Source organism: Dermacentor variabilis, chromosome 7 (assembly GCF_050947875.1).
Source record: "Dermacentor variabilis isolate Ectoservices chromosome 7, ASM5094787v1, whole genome shotgun sequence".
Taxonomy (NCBI): Eukaryota; Metazoa; Arthropoda; class Arachnida; order Ixodida; family Ixodidae; genus Dermacentor; species Dermacentor variabilis.
In genome coordinates, this window is record NC_134574.1 from 15,423,908 (window position 1) to 15,442,081 (window position 18,174).

The window sequence follows — 18,174 nt, forward strand, 5'->3', positions numbered from 1 at the left end:
AAGGGCCACTTCTCTGAAGTTGATTGTTCAGAACTATAGCCACCTTATCTCGTTTCTTCATGGCCCAGCATCAGAAGATCCGAATGATGTGGGAGCCAAAGCCAGTGGATTTTTTAAGGTACTGTCAAAATTCAACACATACTTCACCCTCAAGCTCCTGACACTCGTGTTTTCGCAATTAGAAACAGTAAGTAGTACTGCATAGCCGAAAGCAGCACTGAGATTTGATCAAGCAGAAAGAATGGTCAATGTAGTCAGGGAGAGTTTTAATTGACTTAGGAAGGAAGGATTTTGCCATTTTTGGAGCGAGACACTCGCAGAGGAGCGTGAATTGGAGCTGAATGTTAAAGAAAAAGAAGCTCTTGCACAAAGATGAAGGAAGACTTATAATGGTATGACAACGGATCTGTACCCCACTTATTTCCTTCGGCTCAGGACATGTACCAAAAGCGGTTCCGTGAGCTATTGGACACAGTAGATTCCTTGCTGGGAAACAGGTATCCACCAGAAATGTGGCAGCATATTACACAGATCGAGCAGTTATTGACCAGGAATGATGACAGCATGTACCTGTTGAAGTTCTAAAGGCAGTATTTTGAGCCTGAATGCCTCAACATCCACCATCATATGCTTATAGATATAGCAAGGCAGCACAATACAACCTTGAAAACGTTTCAGGATGTTGTAGAGATAATATTGGGCAATAACTGTGAGCAGCTGTGAGATATTTTGCCCGAGGTAGCTAAGCTTGTCAAAATTGCTTTGACTATCAAAGTCACATCATGCACACCTAAGAGATCATTTTTATGCCTCCGTCACATCAAAATGTACCTGAACACAACTATGGGGCAAGCGTGGTTAAATCACATAGCAGTTCTCCGCGGGCAGAAAGAACTCACCCGTAAGACAAATCTCACTGACATCACGGACAAATTTATTCACAGATCAACTATGTGTACAAACACATTCTAAATTGTACGGTAGCCTTGTATAGAAGGACAGCGAACTTCATCTCTGGATAATGCACCAGCTTTATTCAAGCTGTCACAGCCCCTGAGCTTAATTTATCCCCTCCCATAAAATCTGCATTTTGCCACTTCATTATTACAACCTCTGCCCTTTGAGTACTGTTTTTGTCTTTTTGTTTTGTATCGAGTTTGGTAGTTTCTTTACATTTTTGAAAGATGAAGAGTTTATGATCTGTCTTTTAGATTTGATATTGTTAACTTATTGTGCAAATGTTCGTACTGCCCAGTGTTCTTCAACATGAAGAGTTTAGAATCTCTTTTCAATTTTTGAATTGCTAGCTTATTGTGGAAATGTTTGTATTGTCCAGTGGTTCTTACAAATGAAGGCTTTGTAATGAGTTTGTAATAGTTGAAATATTAGGGTGTTGAGGAAATGTTCATGTTGCCCAGGGTTTTCTTTCAGTTTGACTAGGGGCATTATGAATGTCTACCAAGAGTTTGTGCATTGTTTAGTTTCTTTTTCATTTATTTGTTTAGTATCTTAAGAACCATGCGGTCATTCTTTTCAGCATATTCACTCGACTTTAGAAACAAAATGAGAATTCGGCCCTAGCTCACCCCCGCCCAGCAGGTCGAAAACTTGGCGCCTCTGGACATAGGACACAGCATGAATCAGCACATGCAACAAGGCACAGTGCCACTTGCAGTTCTCCGCCACTGCCACTGCTGCACACCATTTGACAACACTGTCTTCTCTGTTGTTCCCCTGAATGGTCGTAACTCTCGGAACGAGCCAAGAACCGGCCAATACGCCTCAACTCTGCTTGCCGAGTTGCTCCACACTGGGTGCGCTCACGTCGACAATGCAAGACGACAACCTCAATGCACAAGACAATTCGCTCTGTGTCCAGATACTCTCAGCCATGACCACTAGAGAGCTATCTTTGCCCTTAGCTGCAACACGAACTTTACCAGCCCTTCTTAATGGACACTACAAATTGTAACTGACGTATATAGGCTTGCCATCTCCCTTCTTTCTATACACGTGCCTTCTGCAAATATTTCAATTGCGCTTCGCACTAGGAGGAGGGCCCTGTAGAAGCATGACTATTGCCTCAAGATGAAGAAGACGACGGCTCACTTGCATGTAGCGTGTGAATAGAACACGTTGACGTGCTTGACCTGAGGGGCCACGGTATCGGCCGCTCCCGAGATCCCGTGGCACTGTGGCCGGTAGGTCTAAATAAAAAGTGGCTATGGCGACTACTTCCTTGCGCCACCTCCCACAAATGCAATGACTCCAATTCTATCGATCTCTTCCTTGCTTTCTTTACTCAATACTCAAATGCCTCTAGCATACTTCGACAGCTGACCAGTCGACACTTCTGAATAAAGAGAAATGCCTTACACTCTTCACACCTCCCTGTTTTAGCCAGCCTACGACCGCTGAAGCCTGTTTAACATGATGCAATTTTTCGGTCGTATGCAAGTGAACTTGTAGGTGTCAACCCTGCATTTAGTGTACAAGTTGCCAAGTTTAGCTATTTGCTCCAAAGTGCCTACTGTTGAAGGCTCGTGGCTAGAAAATTGTTGGGTTGCCTGCTTGGCTACTTTTCAAATGAAAATTTATCTAAAGAACTACAGACAAGCCAGACAAGACCTTCTTGAGAAGGTCGGTCAGTGGCCCGGTGATATCCGAAAAATTTTCAACAAACCAACGAAAATAGGAGCATGAGCCCACGAAGCTGCACAAATCTTTTGCTGAGCAGGGTATAGGAAAATTACTGACTGCATAAATCATATCTGGACCAGGATGAATACCGGCAGCACTGACAAGGTGGTCAAGAACTGACTTTTTTCATTTTCATTTCATTTTCAATTGCACCACAAGGCCATTTGAAGACAGAAGGACAATGCTTAGGCAAATCCATGCACTAAACATAATTCCCATGCTGCCTGCAGCATTGGGAGGCCGCAGGAAAGTGCACCCACCATGTGCTGGATGGCTAGCTCAGTGGGCAGTGGGTTGCAGAGCTGCAAGGCGACCGCGGCCACCTCGCCCTGCACCCAGAGCAGTGGTGCTCGTCCCGGCCGCCGGTGTGGTTGCAGGGGTGAGAAGATGAATGGGCTGCTGGCCCCAGCGCTGGAGGCCACTTGCGAGGAGCCCAGCCGCATCGGTCGCAGGTGTGGGGCTGGGGCCTGGGGCTGGAACCTCCTGCACAGCACAGCTAAGCATTCGTCACACAATGTCCAAGCACAGCTCTTTGACGACATCAGGTTAATCACAATTCTTATTCTGTTTCAAGCATTACTCATTGAGCATTAGAAATGTGGTGCCATAGAAACAATATTCCTTGGAAGGGTGCTTATTTACAGGGAAACATGCCGCAGTCATGGTGCAGCCACGGAACTGTTGATGACAAGCGTGCATCACTTGGGTATCATGTCACCTTCACTGTACTCTGATGGCCTTTCAACTGTGACCGCAAGCACTGCACATGCAGCAAACATTTTGCCATTTCAAACAACAGAAAGCTTTCCGAGTACTCAAAAGCTGCAGGAAACAAGGACTCAATTATCTTCTTCATCATGTATCACCACTGCACACAAGTACATATTGCTACAAGGCACTGAAGCAGCACACGATGATCAGAGGACTGACGAAGACAACAATCACTGATAGTCGTGCGATGGGCTCCATCTTGTATGCCTGTCTCCTGCCCATTGTATATATCTTGTAAATGGAATGTCAATCGTCTTTTCTCCCCGTAACAACGTATATTGCCATATGTGGGATTCAAACCCACGTTTTCCCATTATGTGTGCGATGGCTTACTAAATGAGCTACCACGGCACTGTTTTTCCATCCACTTTCCATACTATTTGTGTATGTGTACATCTAGCCATTTATCGGGCAACCCCGTTTCGCCGCCTAACAAATGTTATCGCACAGCGCGGGACGCGCCTGCATGCATCCGAAGTTTCTGGAAAGTTATCGATGCTTCTATCCGCTTTCTGTTGTCGCCGAACCTTATGTTATCTGATTTCATCGACTTGAAGTCGAAGTCAATAACGCTGTCGAACGATCAAGCGATACCACCGGAGAGCCTTCCTAGTCACCGCGCCTTGAGTGTGCTCGAAGATCTCGTGTACATTTCGCCTCGCTCCAGCATTGCTATTTCGGTCAGCACAGAAACGCCTGCTGATGTAGAAGGCGTCATCGAAGGCGACCAACGTCTACTGCTCGACCATGAAATTTGCGTCGCTAGAAGAATCGCTCGACTGCACGGAGGAAACACGAAAGTGTCGCTGACAAACTTCAGCCAGGAGTTCAAGCACATCAACAAGGGCACGACGATCGCATACATCGAGGAAATTCTAGAAACCAGCAATGCGTTTGTCCTCTCGGATTCTGCCGCATGTACCCCGACGACTGTAGTTCCCGAACCAGACTTCGACATAAATCCAAGTCTCCCCATGATTAAGCAACAACAGCTGAGAAGCTTACTTCGACGATACAAAGAGTGCTTTTCGACGTCATTAAGGATTCAACAAACGCCAGTCGCAAAGCATCGCATAATAATCGAAGAGTGTGCTCGACCACTCCGCCAGAGCCCTTATCGAGTTTCTACACGAGAATGTGAGGTTATAAGGCACCAAGTCAACGAAATGCTGCGCGACGACATCATCCAGCCGTACAAAAGCCCATGGGCATCTCCTGTAGTCTTGGTGAAGAGAAAGGACGGAACCCTACGTTTCTGTGTCGATTATTGGCGTCTGAACAAGATCACAAAAAGGACGCATACCCCCTCCCACGAATAGAAGACGTATTGGATCGGCTCTGCAACGCTAAATACTTCTCGTCGATGGACCTCAGGTCTGGCTAATGGCAAAAAGAAGTCGACGAAAGAGATCGCGAAAAGAGTGCCTCCATCACCCCAGACAGCCTCTACCAGTTCAAGGTTATGCCATTCGGACTGTGCTCGGCACCTGCAACGTTCCAGCGCGTGATGGACACGGTTTTAGCAGGATTGAAGTGGCAGACCTGTCTCGTTTACTTGGATGACGTCGTCGTCTTTGCCGAAAATTTCGACGAATCACCGCAGGCGGCTTGCGACAGTACTGGAGGCCATCAAGTCATCAGGGCTCACTCTGAAGCCGGAAAAATGCTGCTTCGCTTACGATGAGCTTCTGTTCCTAGACCACGTAATCAGCAAATCTGGTGTCCGTCCAGACCTGCAAAAGACAGCTGCCATCGCACAGTTCCTGCAACCCATCGACAAGAAGGCAGTGCGTAGATTCCTTTGCATGTGTGCCTACTACAGGCGCTTTGTCAAGGACTTTTCATGCATCGCTGAGCCGTTGACACGTCTAACTAAATGTGATGTTGAGTTCAAGTGGGAAACGCCGCAGGCCGACGCATTTGAAGACCTCAAATGACGCATGCAGTCGCCGCCGGTACCTGCGCACTTCGACAAGTACGCCGATACAGAAATCCACACTGACGCCAGTAGCCTAGGCCTCGGTGCCATTCTACAGGTTTTCCCGCTCAGTTTAATCGAAACACCATTGGAAATAATCCAGGTGTCAGCCAATTTAATCTGAGCGCCAGCATTTTTAAACCCAGTGCCAATAATTTAATCCAGGCGCCACCACATTTAATCCCAGCGCCATCCGAATTAATCCACATGCCAACTCATTTAATCCTTGCGCCAGCCATGTTAATCCAAGTGCCACACACTTTAATACCAGTGCCAGTCAATTTAATCATGTTCTAGAACACTGTAATCATGTTGGAAATTGATTGAGAAACGAATCATTCTTGCAGAAGAGCTCGTAACAGGCGTGATGAATGCCATATATTCATTGATGTGATCACTATATTGGCGTCAGCACTACACTCTACACTCTTAAAACGGTTGCACCCTTTGAGGTGTGTATTTGTCCCACAACAATAATCGTCATCTGCCTTGCTGGCGTTTCCTTTCTTGAAAACTCAGCTCTGGCTACTTTCCTGTCGAGAATGCTGCGTCACACTGATAACGCGCATGCCGTTTGTGACTGGGAAGTACCGGGCTCGCAGCGTTAAAGAAAGTAAACGCGGGCAACACGGATGACGATTATTGTTGTGGGACAAGATACGCCCCAAAGGGTGTAAATCTTTCTAAGAGTGTAAAAACTGTTGCACCCTTTGGGGTGTATATTTGTCCCACAACGATAATCGTCATTTGTCTTGCCCACGTTTCCTTTTTTTTAACGCTGCGAACCCGGTACTTCCCGGTCACGAACGGCATGCGCTTCATCAGTGTGACGCAGCATTCTCGACAGGAAAGTAGCGAGCGCCGAGTTTTCAAGAAAGGAAACGCAAGCAAGGCAGATGACGATTATTGTGGGACAAATATATACCCCAAAGGGTGCAAACTGTTCTTAGAGTGTAGACTCTCAGAAAAATTTACACCCTTTAGGGCATATCTTGTCCCACAACAATAATTGTCATCTGTCTTGCCCACGTTTCCTTTCTTTAACGCTGCGAGCCCGGTACTTCCCAGTCACGAACGGCATGCACGTTATCAGACGCAGCATTCTCGACAGGAAAGTAGCCAGAGCTGAGTTTTCAAGAAAGGAAACGCCAGCAAGGCAGATGACGATTATTGTTGTGGGACAAATACACACCTCAAAGGGTGCAACCATTTTAAGAGTGTAGAGTGTAGTGCTGACGCCAATATAGTGATCACATCAATGAATATATGGCATTCATCACGCCTGTTACGAGCTCTTCTGCAAGAATTATTCATTTCTCAATCAATTTCCAACATGATTACAGTGTTCTAGAACATGATTAAATTGACTGGCACTGGTATTAAAGTGTGTGGCACTTGGATTAACATGGCTAGCGCAAGGATTAAATGAGTTGGCATGTGGATTAATTCGAATGGCGCTGGGATTAAATGTGGTGGTGCCTGGATTAAATTATTGGCACTGGGATTAAAATTGCTGGTGCTCAGATTAAATTGGCTGGCACCTGGATTATTTTGAATGGCGTTTAGATTAAACTGAGCGGGAAAACCTGTAGTCCAGAGGAGAAACAGAGTCGAACAGGTGATAGCTTACGCTAGCCGGTTGCTGTCAAAAGCAGAAGGCAACTATACTACGACCGGAAAGGAATGCCTCGCCATCGTTTGGGCTACAGCTAAATTTCGCCCTTATCTTTATGGCAGGCCATTCAAAGTCGTCAGCGACCATCCCGCGTTGAGTTGGCTAGAAAATATAAAGGACCCTTCAGGACGACTGGTGTGGTGGAGCCTCAGACTACAAGAATACGACATCACTGTAACCTACAAGTCCGGCTGAAAACACTCCGATGCCGATTGCCTATCACGCGCCCCCATTGACCCACCACCGCAAGATGACGAGAATGATGACGCCTTCCTTGGAAGGATAAGCGCGGAAGACTTCGCTGAACAGCAACGGGCAGGCACGGAGCTAAAAGGCCTCGTCGAATATTTGGAAGGGCCCACCGACGTTGTCTCCAGGGCATTTAAGCGCGGATTATCTTCCTTCACGCTTCAAAACAATCAACTCGTGAAGAAGAACTTCTCACCAGTCCACGCCAACTACCTTCTTGTTGTACCGTCAGCGCTGCGTCCAGAAGTACTGCATGCCCTACATGACGATCCGACCGCCGGGCACCTCGGCTTCTCCTGGACGCTATTGAGGATATAAGAAAGGTATTACTGGCCGGGCCTAACCGCCGATGTTGCCCGTTATGTCAAGACATGCCGAGACTGTCAGCGATGCAAGACACCACCCACAAGGCCAGCCGGATTACTACAGCCGATCAAGCCTCCTTGCCGGCCTTTTCAGCAGATTGGGATGGACTTGTTGAACGTTTCCGACATCAACGTCCGGAAATAAGTGGATCGTCGTGGCGACGGACTACTTCATCCGTTTCGCGGAAACTAAAGCACTGCCGAAAGGCAGCGCAGCCGAAGTGGCAAAATTTTTCGTCGAAAGCATTCTGCTGCGACATAACGCCCCAGAAGCCCTCATCACCGGCAGAGGAACGGCCTTTACAGCGGAGCTCACCCAAGCCATTCTTCAGTACATTCAGACAAGGCACAGAAGGACAACTGCCTACCACCCATAGACGAATGGTCTTACGGAGCGCCTGAATAAAACCCTCGCCAATATGCTAGCAATGTACGTCAACGTTGAGCACAACACCTGGGATGCCGTCCTGCCGTACATAACCTTCGCTTACAACATGGCGGTGCAAGAAACAACACAGATCACGCCGTTTAAGCTGATTTACGGCAGGAACCCGACGATGACGCTCGATGCCATGCTGCCGCGTGTCACTGAGGAGGAGAATCTTGACGTCGCTACCTATCTCCAGCGCGCCGAAGAAACCCGACAGCTCGCCCGCCTGTGGATCAAGAACCAGCAGAGGACCGACAGCCGACACTACAACCTCCGACGACGCTTCGTCGAGTACCAGCCTGGCGACCGTGTTTGAGTATGGACCCCGATACGCCGACGAGGACTCAGTGAGAAGCTACTGCGACACTACTTCTGACCTTATAATGTCATCCGATGTATTGGCGCACTAAACTATGAGGTCATGCCACATGGCATTCCGCATTCACAGCGGCGTCGCGCATGATCTGAAGTGGTCCACGTGGTGTGCCATAGACCATTTTACAGATGCTGACGAACTTTTTTATTTTGTTGCTTTCTTTGCTATGAGTGCTTTTCTTTATTACTTTCGTTTGTTTGCAGCATCGGGTCGATGCTTTTTAAGAGGGGGGTAATGACATGTGTACTTAATTATCAGGCGACCACGTTTCGCCGCCTAACAAATCACACAACGCGGGACGCGCCTGCATGTATCCGAAGTTTCTGGAAAGTTATCGATGCTTCTATCTGCTTTCTGTTGTCGCTGAACCTTCTGTTATCTGATTTCATCGCCTGACACGAATGGTGTAGAACTTTGTGGAAGGCACGCGGGTCCCAACGATTAGTCTGGAACATTCGACGATTGATGTTTAAAAGCCGATGCGCTTGACCCGCAGAGCAGATTTTCGCCGATCGCCGACTGTGTTCGCCGCTCTCGTTGTGCTTTAAGTGTAGCCTGTTTTGTGGGCACAGGTTCGCCCAATAAAAGCTAGTTTTGCCTTTCACAGTATTGCTACTGTGTTCATTGACGTCACGACCACATGACAATATACACTTGAACTTCATTAAAATAAAATGGGATATAACGAAATAAATGCTATTTATTCCCCTTGAAGTCCCCATAGAGATCCATGTCTTTGAAGTCTTGTTTTAATGAAGTTGTTTTGCCAATGGACATAACAAATCAAATTTGTCTCAAACTAAAAACAGAGACAGTCGTGCATCTAGCGTATCACTTTCCATCGGGCTCTGCACTTAAATGGCACAGCAGTTCAAAATTTCCGCATCAAATACTCTATTGAGCAACACGGGTCTTCCTCGCTGCCGTGTGCAGTCACATGGCGAGTGACTATGCTCAAGCCGCACGTCTCTCTTACCTGCTATCTCTCTCACTGTGGTGTGTAGCTGGTGGAGCAAGGTGCAGGTGCCCCCCTTCTGAGATCTTGGGAGGCTCTGTTTCAGTAGTTCCGTGCAGCTCTGTGGAAGCTACAGGGTTCTTTGACCCATCAGGAGGGTGAACATTCCTTAAAGATGTCCTTTTGCGCCCCGTATTATGTTAGCGCTGAGTGCCGCAGTGCAGGTGGCAGCAGCATCTATGAGCACAGTGCCACTTGTGGCGGGATCAGCTGTTGTGATAGCAGCGGTAGAAAATCCGCTCCATATTCACTCTGACACTGAAGTGGTAGGTGCCTTCAAAATATTTTGATGCAGAAGAGAAGAAGGGTTGCCGAGACAGCGTAAGCAGACAATTCAGAAGGAGCACTTGGCAAGTGTCGCACAGGATGGTGGCGCCATCTGTCGATCCCTCTTGTAACATCCACTTGTACACAGTGCGCTCACTGGCATTCGTAACTGTAGCCATTAAATGCACCCCTTCCGCACTGTTCCAAGCATGTTCAATGCCAACTTTTTTGTTGCGTTCTCGTAAAAGAGCAGCTCGGAATGATACCACACAAGCTAGTCTGCAGACCGCATTTTTGTGAAGGAGGAAGCACTACTCAGGAGGGAGTTCTCCACGGTGTTGTGGCTACGACAACTACACGTGTGAATTCAACCTCTATCAAAGCAATTATTTTTTGTAATATTAAATGCAAATTAATGTCTATAGGGCAGAGTTGCATTAATTTCTTTTTGTTCTTTGCATGATTTTATCCGAACAAGTGGACTCTATTTTCACTATTATAGAGCCTCAATAAATATTTTATTAAAAACAAGGCAATATCAGGAATAAACTAAAGCTGCAACATGCAGAGAAGGATCCAAGAAAACACCTGCTGACAAGATCACATGTCATGGCCATTCAGACATGCAACGAGTTCTTAACTATGGCACTACATCCGGTAGAATTAGCACTTCCAAATCTGTAGCCTTGGCTCTGCTGCGAGGAACTACTGAAACAGAGTATAGCTGTGCAGCGCCACACATTGATGTTGATGCTTGTGCATGGTATGCTAAAGAAAACAGTGCCTCCACTTCTATATTTACTGCGGTGTATACCACACTGGCAGGCGCACCAGGCGTGACCTCCGAGATTGCGTTGATGCAATCTCAAAGGTTATTAGCCGGCCAAGCTAAGCCAGCACAATCACACAGCAGGGTCACGGCAGCTGTGGGGCCATGAGTGGCAAATTTGATAGTTTCACTTTCACAGGTCGAATGCTTCTGCATATATGGCTGATAGTACTTCTGGTGCTGTGCCAAGGTCTACCGGCCATATACTTTTACGAGTTCACGAAAGTGAAACTATCTACGAAAGCCACCCAAGAATACCATTCCAGCTGTGCAGTTCACATACCCTTTTGTGTGCCGCGTGCTGCTCAAACTTGATTCACATCACAGCTGTTCCCTTCAACTGTGTAGCTGTTTCACGACAATATGAGCGAGCCAAGTGGGAAGCAGAAGCAAAAGATCATCACATTGGAACAGACGAAGGCTATTGTAAAGGCTGTCACAGCTGGTGCTAAAAAGTTGCAAGTTGCACATGCTGGAGAGTCTCTTGCTGTTGTTTTGGTGTTGTTTTAATAAAATTTCACCACATATGCAGCCGCATAGCAGTTTGGCATGCCATGGAGCCCTAGCGTTCTTTGCACATCTCGAGTTTTGCACACCATTGAGCATTTCATGGAATAAAAGGCAATAGTCAATATAATAAAGTAATGGAAATAATGAAGTCGTTTTGGCTTCCCCTTCAACTTCGTTATAATGGTGTTTGCAAACATGTTTGTGTGTGTGCGCATGCGTGCGGGTACTCCCATTAACCTTGAAAATAGAAGGCCGCTGGCCGCACACAGCCCCACAGAACTTTTCCAAAATGCCACCAGTAATATTCTCAGTCACTTCGTGAGCATCAGCAGCAAACACATCGGCACGCACAGGAAACAGCACTACTGGCATTGTGCTAAAACAGTATGCACAAAGTCAAGAGGATTGATCCTAATGCAATATTTGAAGCAAGTGTTCTCTATAGTTAATTGGGTTTGAATTCATTTGGGTTGATGTGATGCCTACTGATTACATTTGGGAGAGTTTTGGTTTGGAGTTGTCTCTATTTAACCTCTTGAGCTTTGGTAAGGCTTTATTTGTGAGGTTGTAGTAGTGTTTGTCTAGCTAGTTTAAAGTATTGGGTGATTTCCTGGTAGTTGATGAAACCTTCCTCTGTGCATGCCAGACTCGAGTTGTTGCTCATGGCTCGGCCGATAGGTCCTCGAGCCATATTGTGAGTTGCCTCGATTCCAGGGTTTCCAGAGTGAGTCAGTACCCTGATCCGTTCTGCGTCCCCCCTCAAAAATATGGCGAGAGAGCCACGATGGAACACATCTTTTGCGACCACCCCACAGACTTACCACCTGAAGAACTCCACAAGCTTGTAGGCTCACAAAAGTGGCAGACCTTGCTGGTCAGCTCTGATCCAGAAGTACAAGTATGGGTCAAAGCACGAGCCCAAAATGTTGCCTTCAGGACCGACTGAGGGCCATCTGGTGGAGTCACCAAACCCATCATTCCCAGTATCAAGAATAAAGCTTTATGACTGAGTGCACTCTAGTAAGGTAACGCCAGAATGCAGTGTTGTGGAGCAGAAATACGGGCGGGAATAAATGGAGTGGACAGAACAGACGCTCACTTACAATTGAAGGTTAATGAAAGGTATGGTGTACTGGAATAAGGTAGTGTGTCATGCGGGGGCGAAAACGTGGCTCTTTTTGCGATGACTGCCGGGAGTGCTGGAGCACGCTGGTCTACTACAGCGCTATCTGTCACTGCAGCCTGGAGTCATTGCTGGCAAGAGGAAAAATAATGGTGCAACACAGGGCCTCTAGGATTGGCAGTTATGGTTGTCTTGGAGGTCATGCATGTACGTCTGCAGCTCGCTGATTGCTTGCTGTGGTTTTTCTTGCCGCGTTCGCACATCCTTTATGTGCCTGGCAAGTGCTAGGTTTGCAAATGTACTTTGTGTGTGTGTGTGATAGTGCATGTGTCTGTGTGCGCACATGCACTGAAGTTCCTACATAACGATCACAATTCCGAGCTGCTTTAGATCGGGCACATTGAGAGCATTGGCTGTATTCTTGCCCTTCGGCGCCATTTTACAGAAAGAAATATCTAAACGTTAGCGGCTGCATTCGTTGCGGAGCAGTATATTTTTTTTCTTCAGTGAAACCTGGCGACCGCTTTTCTGGCTGATACAAAATGAAAGCAATCCTGTGCAACCGACCATGCACAGTGCAGGTGCTCTTTCCAGGCTTTTCATCCTCGTGTCTTTCAAAATACTAAAAACATATGCGTGCTTACTGAACGGAACGAACTGACGAGTGTTTGTTTGTCTTCTGCAACCGAAGCTGAGCCATTGGCTAAGCAGATGATCAGGAACACTGCATGATCTGTTGTCGGAAATGTGCAAGCATAGACAGCGTTCTTGATGTATATAACAGTTTGTATGATTTATTTTTTGCAAATTATAAGAATTTCAGTTGTGTTTTAAGAGTGTTTTAGTTTATAAATGCACAAAGTTTTGCACAACATGTTTAAATTTTGCGCGCTAGGCATGCCGGTTGATCGCAGCGCCCTACTAGTGGCATCATCACAGAAGCGTCCCCAGTTCTCCCATTGTTTTTCCGTATGGACGACACACTGCCCATTCCATACACCATATGAAAGGTTTTCCAGGGAGCAGAGGGCCGCACATGCACAGCCAAAAGGCAGCTACAAAGCTCATGCATAATTGCATGCAAAAATTGTAAAAAATGCTAATGCACAAGGAGATACCTAATTTATTTATCCATCAAGGCAACTGATGGGGCACTGACACACATGGCAGATTCTGCATATACCTGGCCAGCCACAGTAATTTCTCTCTCCTGTCTGTAATTACACTTGTTTAAAATGGATGCATTTCTAAATGGCGGAGCGCCACCGCAATCTATGATGTGTGCAGGTTGGTGCATACCTGCCACAACAGCCTTTAAAGACGCCGAGTGCTCTCCGAGTTGGACCTTTATACATGGACCCGCTAGGCCAATGTAAGCTTTACCGCGGCAGAGCGGAATCTGGTAAACGACCTCAGTGGCACAAGGCACAAGGAGGTTTACGTGTCTCTTTTCGCATGCATTTTTTGCACTTTTCTTTTCGCTCCGATTACATATTAGATAGCACAACCTCGTGAGTTTACAGGGGGCTGTGAAAACTACGCCCTCCTCACGCTTGCATCCTACTTTCTTCAGGTTGTGCAAAATTGCATGTATGTATGGCATCACTACAACCTTTTTTGGTTTCTGCCTTTTTTTTTTTTTTTTGTGGTTGCGGCGGTTGCCATTTAGGGCTTCTTTAAAAGCAAACCACTGGCGGCCACCAAAAGGCTAGAGGGAAAACCTGAGCTTTTGAGACGTGACCCCTGCAAACTGAAGCTGTGCTCAACCTTGTGCATAAACAACTTTCTCAAAGCCGAATTCGGGCACGACAAAGCAATCCCTTGTTTGACGAGATTAGTATGTGAGGAGTCATAAGGTCGAAGGCTTTTCTTGGTATGTGGCAAATATTCCCAACAAATATGGTCGTCCCATTTAAAGTACAAAGTGAGGTCTAAAAACTGCAACACGCCATTGGTGGAAATTTCAAGGGTAGAAGACAATCAACGTGAAGTATCATTAAAAAGATCTAACACGTTATTAGAAGCTCATAGGGGCGTTTGGTCACTCGGTACACTTAAAAAAACAAAGTCATCAACATATCTGCACACTTTTAAAATGTCTAACACCCGAAGCCTCTCTAGTGAGGCTAGCTTAGCAGGACTCTTTGAGGAACTATCAGACATTGTTTGGAATATCATCGGCCTTAGTGAGATTTGATTTTGCACAAAATGTTTTCGTGATCTGTAGTATGGTCGGCTAAAACGCATTGAATTTCTTTTTTAACTATCACTGCCACTCCACCCCCTCATTCCATCGTGGTCTCACCTCACTATCTTATGGGAGGGGGCAACAATTTCAGTGCCTTTAATTTGTGACGACAGCCATGTTTCAGTCACTGCCACAATATGGGGACCGTGAATATAAAGATAAAGTCTTCAAGCTGACTCGCTTCGTTTGCAAGACTTCGGGCATTTAATAGAGAAAAGCGGAGCGATTTGGCCTTAGATCATTGGGTTGCTTTAGCTGCATTAGGCTGGCATAATTTTACTGCTTTCGAGTTTACGTCATCCCAAGTGTATACATCATTGTCTGTGCGAAGCCGATCATAGTCAAGGAAATATTGCTGCCCTGAGATTTGAACTGCTTGCCGTACTTCCAAAGATTGGTGCATTTATGTAATGTGACTTTACAAAAACCATGGCAAACAGAAATGTCTGATCCCTTAAGGTTTGAGCAATTCTGCATTACACGCATCTTTTCATTGAAGTCAAAGAAGTTTAGTATGACCGGTCTAGGTTTATCACGTTTCTTTTTACCCAGTCTATGCATCCTTTCGACGCTTGTAACTGTTACACCGAGTGTTGTATTTCGGCGGTAGCCGCAGTTGAACCACGAATACAGTCACGGCCGCAACGGAACTAGCACTCTTTATTCAGAGGCATGTATATATACAGGTGGCAACACTGGTGCCACTGGCGGTGCGTAAGGGCAAACAGAAACTGAAACTGAGATACTACATATTCCCCTCCTTACAAGAACAAGGTAACTGATAATAGATTAGTGTTGTTATACATATATACAGTATTTGCAATTAATTACAATTATCTTCACAATACATGTCATGTGCTCATCATTAATAATACTGTATGGAATAATTATACAGCATGGCCTAGGACAAGCAACGCCAAAAAGACAAAGCAAAAACGACAAATTGCTCGCAGAGACACAGGCATGTGCACATAGTTCGTGCAAGCACTCAAGTTCTGACACTGCACCCGTCTGCACCTAGCACACAAGCTACATGTGGTCCCGGTATCGATCTGGAGGCCTTCTGTTCCTCGGTGGTTGGACCCGACGTTGAAGCACACGGTCATCCGGCACAGCTGACGCTGGAGCTCGTAGCGTGGGCGTAGCTGGTGAGGCTTCGGGACGAGCTGTTGAGGCGTAATCGTTGGATTGCCGAGATGCCGACGACGGAGTCACGGGTTCGGAAACAGCATTATGCTGCTGATTCCATGTGGCTGAAGCTGCAGGTACCCTGGATAGCTTCGACACGTTCCAGGTTCGTCCATCATCAAGCCGAAACGTTGATGGACCTTGTTGACTGATTACCTTTCTCGGGTGGCTAAACGCGAGGTCTCCCTTAACCGATATTCCAGGTTTTCTTATTCTAACGTAATCACCAACAGACACTGTTGTCTTCTTCGCACCCCTGCGATGGTCTGTGTACTCTTTGCTGTAGTCTTGCTTGCTCTTAACTCGTTGGCGCAGACTATGAAGTTCGGAAACAGGATCGCTGAAGAAAGCTGGTGACGGGTGACCCACAACGTCAAGGCGTGTTCTCGGTCGCCATCCATGTAGGAGAACAGACGGTGGAACTCCCGTAGTGGCATGTGGCGTGCAGCGATATATGCCCAAATACTCTGTTACCGCTTGGCGAAGCGGACGCTGTTCCAGCATAGCGACCTGCACAAAATTCTTGAAGAGCCGGTTAAACCGCTCGACAAGTCTGTTCGCTTGGGGGTAGTAAACGGAAGAGTGCACAAGGCGGATGGCGCGATCTTTGAGGAACTCAATGAACTCCCTAGATGAGAACTGGGGCCCGTTGTCGCAGACCACGATGTCCGGATAGCCTTCACGGGTGAACACGTGAAGCAAAAAGTTGATGACTGTGCGGGAGGATACTTCACTGCAGAATTGAACATCTGGCCACTTGGAAAAATAGTCGATGAGCGTAATGGCGTATCTGCAGTCATGTGGGGCTCTCTCTATAGGGCCGACGATGTCAACAGCAAGTTTCTGCCACGGACGCTCTGGCAGGGGTACTGACTGCAAAGTGGTGGTAGCAGTCTTCGTACTTTTGTTAGCCATCTGACATATGCTGCAGTTCTGGATGGAAAGCTCCACTTGCCTGTCCATGCCTGGCCACCAGTACCGTTCTCGTAGCCGAGCTTTTGTTCGAACTATACCAGGGTGAGCTTCATGGGCAGCAGTGATTACCTGCGGTGTGAGAGACAAGGGAACGACTATTCGTTTGCCGCGCAGGAGCAGGTTGTCGACGACGGACAATTCTTCACGTACCAAGAAGAAAGGCTGAAGTTCGCCCGAGAGCGTCTTATGTGCAGGCCAAGATGTGGCGACATAGATCTTGACTTGTTCTAACATGCAGTCATCACGAAGCGCCTGTTGAAACTGCTCTTTAGTGAGGCACGGTAACTCAACAAAGGACACAACCTCATCAAATGAGACATTTTCCTGCAGAGACGGAACTGGAAGGCGGGAAAGGGCATCCGCCACCTGGTTTTGAGACCCCTTCCGATACTCTACTGTATAATTGTAGCGAAGCAGCCGTTCGGACCAGCATGCAATGCGAAGGGGGCGGCGCCCAGTGCCTTGAGAAGAGAGCAGCGAGACCAAAGCTTGGTGGTCCGTGCGCAACGTGAAATGCCGTCCCCACAAGTACGTATGCCAATGCTCACAGGCCCAAACACACGCCAGCACTTCACGCTCTCCAACTCCGTATTTCTTCTCTGCAGGTGAAAGTGTGCGTGAAGCAAAGGCAACAGTTCACAGCATGTGGCCATCAACCTGCTGGAGAACAGCACCCAGTCTGCAGTCGGACGCGTCAGTGGACACTACAACCGAAAGGGACGCATCAAACATGTGCAGGACTTTGCTGGAAAAGAGCAGGAACTCCACCTGGGCGAAACTGGCATCTACAGCATCATTCCATATGAATGGCTGGTTCTTCCGGAGAAGAGCTCGCATTGGTTCTACCACATCAGCAAGCCTGGGAACGAACTTGGCATAATACTCGATCAGTCCGACGAAAGAGCGCAGACTAGTACTATCAGTGGGCGCCGGAGTATTCATAATGGAAACAATTTTCTCTGGCAAAGGAGAGATGCCTTGCGGTGTGATCCCGTGTCCCAAGAAGGAAAGTTCCTGTACGCCAAATACGCACTTGTCATTCAACTTGAGCCCTGCTTCCTTAATGCCCCGCAGTACAGCGGTCAGGTTGGCCAAGTGTTCCTGTTCGCTCTTCCCGAAAACAATGATGTCATCGATATAGAACAAAACACCAGAACATCCTTGAAGGATTTTCGACATCATTTCTTGAAATGCAGCGGGGGCAGATGCCAACCCGAAGCAAACGCGCTTGAAGCGGAAGAGGCCATCGTGAGTTATGAAAGCGGTCAAGTCACGGCTTTCAGGATTGAGCAAAACCTGGTAATAGGCCAACGCGAGATCTAGCTTCGAAAAATGCGTTGCCCATAAAGACTGTGGAGGAGTTCTTCGGTGTGTGGAAGAGGGAAGCTATCCGTCACGACAGCCGTAGGTCCACACAAACACGAATGCCTCCATCCTTCTTTTGAACAACAACAATCGGAGACACCCATTCTGAA

At 47.1% G+C, this 18,174-nt stretch overlaps 1 protein-coding gene across 7 annotated transcripts in view; it reads right to left on the reverse strand.

Annotated features, from left to right (window-relative positions):
• brun (trafficking protein particle complex subunit brun) overlaps positions 1-18,174 on the reverse strand; it is a 747,330-nt gene that overhangs the window by 442,529 nt on the left and 286,627 nt on the right. For all 7 annotated transcript variants that reach the window (XR_012829487.1, XM_075698272.1, XM_075698271.1 and 4 more), the window contains exon 12: positions 2,961-3,183. Coding sequence is in view for 6 of the 7 variants with exons in the window: in XM_075698272.1 (XP_075554387.1) it covers positions 2,961-3,183 (223 nt within the window). In the remaining variant the exon portion in view is untranslated. The remainder of the gene's footprint in view (positions 1-2,960; positions 3,184-18,174) is intronic.